The sequence below is a fragment of the Hippichthys cyanospilos genome, chromosome 15 (assembly GCF_059441005.1).
Source record: "Hippichthys cyanospilos isolate Australia breed blue-spotted pipefish chromosome 15, RoL_Hcya_1.0, whole genome shotgun sequence".
In the NCBI taxonomy this organism is placed as follows: Eukaryota; Metazoa; Chordata; class Actinopteri; order Syngnathiformes; family Syngnathidae; genus Hippichthys; species Hippichthys cyanospilos.
Window position 1 is genome coordinate 6,669,160 of NC_142383.1, and position 6,915 is coordinate 6,676,074.

The following is a 6,915-nucleotide window of genomic DNA, read 5'->3' on the forward strand; positions in this document are numbered from 1 at the left end:
CTCGCACCTTGCTGTTACTCACATAGGAAAACAATGAGCGCGCTTCATCCAATTTCCCATTTGGACTCACGCATACCCATGAAACACGCAAGGTATGACATGACCAAACTCTTGAGTGCAGATTCACATTTACATTTGGGAACTATGCACGCTGCTTTATTTATTTATTTATTTTTTACACTTTAGAACAGTATTCTTTCTTCTTAAGACAGGGTTATATGTGAAAACACACACATGTAGTTTTTGTTAATTGTCCTTGGGTCCCATTAAATGCACTTTATAGGAAGGTCAATATTGTTAGCAATATGACTATCTGATGTACTATTCATATACATGTTATTACTGTATGACTAAATCTAAATTAATGATATATTATTTAAATACATTAATTATAGTGGGTGGGCTCTCTAATGATCTCATGATTTTTTTTGTTTTAATTATATATTTCCATTAAATTCAGATTGATTAGAATTGCACACCAGTAATTCCTAAGTGACTATATAAAAATTCAGCACTGTAGATCAGTCGTACAATCATCACTATGTATTATTTCGAGATGTTTGAAAAATGGCATGAATTAGGAATTGGTTATTTCTGACTTAATGATATGAAATGTTTTCTCCTTGCGAGCCAAATTTATTTCTTCAAAATTTGTTTCTCTTTTTCAACAATTTCTTCTATAAAATATGACACTAAGAATTCAGAATTGTATACACTAAAAAGCATTAGGTTGAAAATAACACAATTATGGGTATTTGGATCAAGTCGACTGAAATTTTTGGCTTGATTTATACAAAATGGGAAAACTTTGAAGTTGTCTAGTATAAAACGACCCCTTTTGGGGGTTGTGCAAAACAACCCAGAATGTTGGGTCAAACTGAGCTAAAATTGTGGTCGGTCCTTTATTGACTCATGATTGGGTTATTTTTAACCCAATTTAATTTTTTAGAATGCAGAAAATCAGTATGAAAATCAATTCTACGCTCTTAATTCAGTCGAGTGTTAACATACAAGAGACCTCGTTTACAAATGTTACAAGAAATGAGCTGTTGTTTAGCCATTTTGCTTTGAGTTGTGATTACGGGTAAATTTTTGAGATATGGGCTCATGATGGTGGCAGAGCAAATTTCACAACTTGCTGCGGCTTCTGTCATTGTGGATTTTTTTTTTTTTTTACAAAGAGGCTTTAAGCTGTTTAATGCCACGTGGAAGTTTACCGTCAAACTACACATGAAAAACAGAATTACATCTTCTCCATTATAAACAATAATCTACAACATTTTCAGACTTCCGGTTCAAGATATCGACACCTGATTTTGTTTGCATGCTGACAAGAGATTTTGTCTTTCGTAGACGCTTCCAGGTGTTTTTCTTAGCCTCGGGGAAAAATGTGTGGAATTTATGAAAAAGATTTAACTTGGGTCGTCACTGTAACTAATTTGCATCTACATCATAATTATTGCTTTCAGTGGATGCCTAAGGAGACTGAATGTATGTTTCACAAGAGCAGTGACGAGCTGTGCGACAGGCTAGCACACTAGGAATGTGTAGAATGGACATTCCTGCGTGCTGATATGATCTGAGCTTCCTACATCAAACACACGCGCACACACATAAGCCTTTTCACAATCACTGTAACACAAAAGCAAATATGCACAGTTTCCTCACTGATGTTCACAGTGCATGTGATGAATTTTTTTTAAATTTTCTTTACAAACACACTCACATAAAAATGAATAAAAACAGACTTCAAAGAGTATCAACATCTCATTTTTTTTCTCGTTATTGTACATTTTGAGTGACTGACCGTTTCCCTCCAAACCCCTCCATACCTGTAACTATTCACCACTAGAGCTCGCTGTTTTACATGAATGCACATTATTTCACGTTACATCATGGAAAGCATTAATAAGAGCGTATTTATTTACCTTTCAACAGAGAAAGAAAAAACCCTGTATATATTGTACATATTTAGAAAAAAATAAACAGCATTATTTGAAAGGATGAGCCTCTGGGTCATTGCTCTGTTTAGTTAAGTGACTATTGTGTGTAGCAACCAAGCAAGCCAATACCTGAGCAACCAGTCAACAACAGGGCAGGTGACCCAATGGTGCCTCTGAACACCAGAATGGATACACAATTGAGCAGAGCACGTTACATACCAGGGTAAGTGTATTCTGATCATGCAAGAATTACATTTACAGCACAAAAGGAGTACACATGGATTATATAGGGGATGTTTTTATGTTTGGTTTGCGTGTTTTTAGATTCTCAGGTTATCGTCCACAGCTTAAATTCAAAATTGGAAAGTCATATGGCCAGCTGATGGCCGAGCTACAGAGCCCCGTCCTGGACTCGGATCCTGATGGAACCCCGAGAACCATTCCTATTCCTAAGAGACATGCCGGCCGGATCATGCCTGGTTACACAGGTAGATACCACGCACATTTAAACTCTTATTACAAAAGTAATGTAATTACTGTAATGTGTTGCAAAAGTAATGTGATTACTGTGATGCATTACGTTTTGCCGTAGCACGGTAGTGTTATGCATTACATACAAAAAATAAGAATACAGTATTTTACTCAGTACAAATGAAAGTAAGACAATGCATTTTTAACGTGAAGGTGTTTTTTTTTCTTTTCCCCCAAATTCGCCAAAAACACCACGAGATTGGTTTACTTCCTGAAACGTTAACTTCCTGTTATCAGTACCTACTATGGCAGAGATGAGTGTGGCAGCAGCGGACAGGTTGAATATGTTGAATACGTACACAAGATGGACATACGCCCATTACTTTCAGTTCGTCAGAGATAAAGACAAGAAGAATAGGATAGTTAGGTGCACTTTGTGCATGACACGTAAAGAGTTGTCCACTTCGGTAAATAGCACTAGGAATTTTACAAACCATTCAGAGCGGAGCCGTAGTAACGTGAAGTTGGCGATAAGAAAACAAGCGGATGATTGACACTGGGGATAAAGCAAAGAAGGCAAAATTATCATTCTCTCGCTCCCACATCGATGCCAAGAGGTTAGGAGACTTGTGCCGGAAAATGTCGTACGTGGAAGATAAGCTGCCACTTTCCACAGTGGACTTACCAGCATTTCGTAACTAGCAATAATGTCAAGGGAAGCCAACACTAATTTTCACTGTATAATTGCTGTAGTCTATAAATAGTTCAATAGGTCAATGTGTGTATCAAGATGAAGCATACAAAAACTCAAGTTAAACAGTACGTTAAACACGATGATGATGTAGACTAGCTGCTAACGCTAGCCCATTGAAACCATCAATTTTTGAATTGTGCTTAAAGCATTAACAATGCATCAAAGTGTCAGATTAAATAATAAAGAGATTTTAAAAAATGGTTTATTCTCTTTTAAGGTTTACAATACAATACAGATGAAATGATTTGTACTGTTTTTAGGCTTAAGCCAACCTTCCACTTGATGTGTAATGATCGTAATGAACTACACTTAGAATGGCAAATCCATGTTTCCAGTTTTGGATGGTGAGAGTAATATAAATGTAGTGCAATAGTAGTTGTAATGCATTAATTTCAAATGCAGTAATATTGTAATTTGTAATGACAAGTAATAAATAATGCTTTACAGATTCGAAGTAAGTTGCCCAACACTGCTCCTGACTCCCGATATAAACACAACTATGTTGTTCTGAAATCATATTCGTTCACCAATTCTTGATGTTAAGCAATATGACCTAATTATGGTAAGTATGCCAGTACTTACCAGTGGTTATGGCTGCAGTTTAGTAGCATCTAGCACAATTTAGCTGCTAGCTAACAGCACTGGAGTGCTCCATATAGGCTGGCCTGATAGATATAGATGTTGACAGCTGACAGTGTTGCCAAAGTTGACAAACAATGCTGACTTAAATGTTGTTGTTTGAGAACAGTGGCGCTTGACTCTGTGCAGTTGGACTTTTTGTTAGGTCTTGTTATGTGCAATGCTTTGCTGAATGAATAAAAAGTGAGCAAGGGCGGCAGTTCACTTGACAGACCCTGAAGCAAACACGGACGCGTGACCTGCTGTCCCTTGCTAGCAAGAAAAGCCAATCATGGTTGTTCTGAGTTACTATTTTGCAGCCTAGCCTGGGCTTGTCTTAGTCTTCTTTTATAGATTTCTCTGACACAACCAGCTAGATAATGAAGCATGCAGTAATGCTGGATGTGAACTGCTTTAATGGTCAGTCCGCTTGTTACTGTAGTATCTGACCATTAGAGATTTCCATTTAGATTGTTCTACGAATTCTTTCAACTGTGAAAAAGACCTCATTGTTTGAGCTGCCATGACAATTGTGAGGACCTGTAGGCACTTGAGGTCACAGGACATCTCAAACCAGACCGTGCATGTGATCCCTTTGAGTATGACCAGCATTTGATTTGCTGCACTGACAGATTTTCTGTTAAAAAGGCGCACAATGGCTTATGATCATTTCCAAGTAAAGAAGGTTGTTGTATTTTAAATAGAAACCCAGCAAGTGACTATAATGGACTTTCACGGCTACTCGCTAAACTGAGGTTGTTTTATTCCAGGTAGAATTCATCATGTAAAATTAAGAGGTTTCCATTGTAATTCAAAAAGTTACCCTGCAAAATTTCCAGCGTTGAATACCAACGTAGAATGATTTACTGTGCACAGTATAATGTATCTAACATTCCAGATCAATGGAAAAACCCCTTCAGCCTTCTGCAACCTACGCTCTTGTGTTTCTTCCCTCTAGGTTTCATCCCCAAAAGGCAGAACTACATTGCCTGCAGCTACTCAGAAACATGTCAGAGAGCATTTTCTGACTTCTACCAGGACACATATGCAAATATCCGTCGGGCGTCGACGGATTCATCACTTGCTGTCAACTACTTACAACGGCAGTCAGAGGTTTAAGCTACTTTCTCTGTGTTCCATGACGGTGACTATGTTACACTCACACATTACAAACTAATGAGATTCCAAACAAGAGTTTTAATAGTTCCCGGAATGGAGTAACACAGTTTTACATCACTGGAAAACTCAATAGCTTTTGTGTTGCATTACATTAATGTGCTTCAGGTGTACCAAATAAAGTGTGTAGTGTCTGTATTTAGCATGAGACATGCTTGAATTGGTTGCCCCATGCTGAATTATGAATGGAGGAGATCAGTTTCAGGTCAGTGTATTGTCATTCATTTTACCAAAAGGGAAGGCCATATAAATAGCTCAATTCACAGTAGAATTATCTTGCATAATTCCCAAATTGCTAGTATTTTTCTTTTTAAAAAGTACTGGTAATATTTTGGTACGGCTTGTTGTTCATTTTTAGGTCCAGAGGCCAACAGTGCCCCTAACTGCAGTTTCTGACCAAGTGGTGCCCTACAAGCCCTTAAAGAGCTTCACTCCCATTGCTAAACCATATTTGTTGGACGATGGCCACCCCTTTAAGTACTACATGTCAGGTACAACAGAGGCTAATGTAGGGGTTCACAATTTTTAAAACTTGAGCCATTTTGACTATTTCCCGCAGAGGAAAAAAAAACAAAAACAATCAAGGTCAAAAATCCTTTTTTGACATCTAACTAAGATGTTGTTACATACTCCATATTAAATTCAATATTAATATACAATGCATGAAAAAAAAGAATGTGAAGATGTTTCCAAACTTTAGACTATTCCAGTGCTTCTCAGTCATATTTTGCAAAGCACTTCCCCCCACGAGAAAGAGAATGCCTTTTGTGCTCTCCTATTTGCCATGCTTACCATCAATAAGATTATACAAAATTGTATAAGTATACCTAAAACTGTATCCTTTTTATCATTGACACAAGGAAAAAGTAATTTATCAAAAAAAAAAACTTTTAACAACTGTTAATTACTTTTTTTTAAGCATTTATACAGGTTAAAGGTTTGTCAAGCCAGGTGTGTCAAACATATCGCCTGCATGCCAGTTCTGGTCCCCAAATGGATTCACTCTGGCCTGCGAGATGATTTAGTAAAGTATAAAAATGAGATGAATTTTTTAAATAAATAAAAATCTTGAAATGTTTTAAAATTATATGTAATGTTAATGTTTTATGACTAATAGTGATAGTGTGCTTTTACTACTATTTTATATATATATATATATATATATATATATATATATATATATATATATATATATATATATATATAAAGAAAGTAAGAGATAATCAGGATTTTATTGGTCCGGTCCACTTGGGTATAAATATTCCTCCATAAGGCCCGCATGCTCAAATGAGTTTGACATCCCTGGTCTAAGGAGAAAAAAACCCAAGTGCATCAAAGTCCTTGAAAGAAATAGATAGAAAGAGATACTGATCCTTACTTTACCAAAACTACTCTTCACATAACAAAAACAAATCCTTTTCCCTGGGGTAATCCGAACATGTACAAAAAAATCCTTAATGTGTATTTATAAAACCACACGTAACATATTGGCTGACATCATCCCTTTGTTCTCTTTTATTTTTGATGACACCTTTCTGAAGGCTTTACGGGACATGTGCCGCAACAGCGCTTTCTCATTGGGAAAGGTTACCCCATTGCCACTAATGAAGCCCTAGTCCAGTTCAGCAGGCAGCAGGGTGGCCTCGAGAGCGCTCTACCATCCGTACGTGCGATCTATCCATCATGCCACAGGGGTGTGGTGCCATCATTCACGGGACATATCCCAGGTATCTTGTGCAATGCTTTTCGGATGTTCTTTCATTTACGTCGGGGCCGTCCAAAATTCGGCCTCAGTTGACTAACTCGTGTGAACCGTCCCGCAGGATACAAATTCATGTACGGGCACACCTTTGGCCGTCTTTCCAAGAAAGCTTTGGAGAAAGGTGCCAACAGGAAATCCCATCCCAAAAAATGCTGAGAGGAAAACAGATTTGAATAAATACATCTACTATA

The 6,915-nt window shown here is 37.3% G+C and overlaps 1 protein-coding gene across 1 annotated transcript; it reads left to right on the forward strand.

Annotated features, from left to right (window-relative positions):
- Positions 1–10: 10 nt before the first annotated feature.
- cimip2b (ciliary microtubule inner protein 2B) lies at positions 11–6,887 on the forward strand. The gene is made up of 7 exons (XM_088435306.1): positions 11–92; positions 2,054–2,166; positions 2,268–2,431; positions 4,745–4,899; positions 5,321–5,453; positions 6,504–6,689; positions 6,786–6,887. Exons 2-7 carry the CDS (start codon positions 2,108–2,110, stop codon positions 6,878–6,880), a joined length of 792 nt encoding a protein of 263 aa, XP_088291432.1. The 5' UTR covers positions 11–92; positions 2,054–2,107; the 3' UTR covers positions 6,881–6,887.
- Positions 6,888–6,915: the final 28 nt, after the last annotated feature.

What these genes read in the sequence shown, in the direction of transcription:
- cimip2b (XM_088435306.1), top strand. Translation starts at nt 2,108, where the DNA reads ATGGTGCCTCTGAACACCAGAATGGATACACAATTGAGCAGAGCACGT. An exon ending in GATCATGCCTGGTTACACAG is followed by an intron (nt 2,432 to 4,744) that starts GTAGATACCACG and finishes TCTTCCCTCTAG; the next exon opens with GTTTCATCCCCAAAAGGCAG. An exon ending in CTTTAAGTACTACATGTCAG is followed by an intron (nt 5,454 to 6,503) that starts GTACAACAGAGG and finishes ACCTTTCTGAAG; the next exon opens with GCTTTACGGGACATGTGCCG.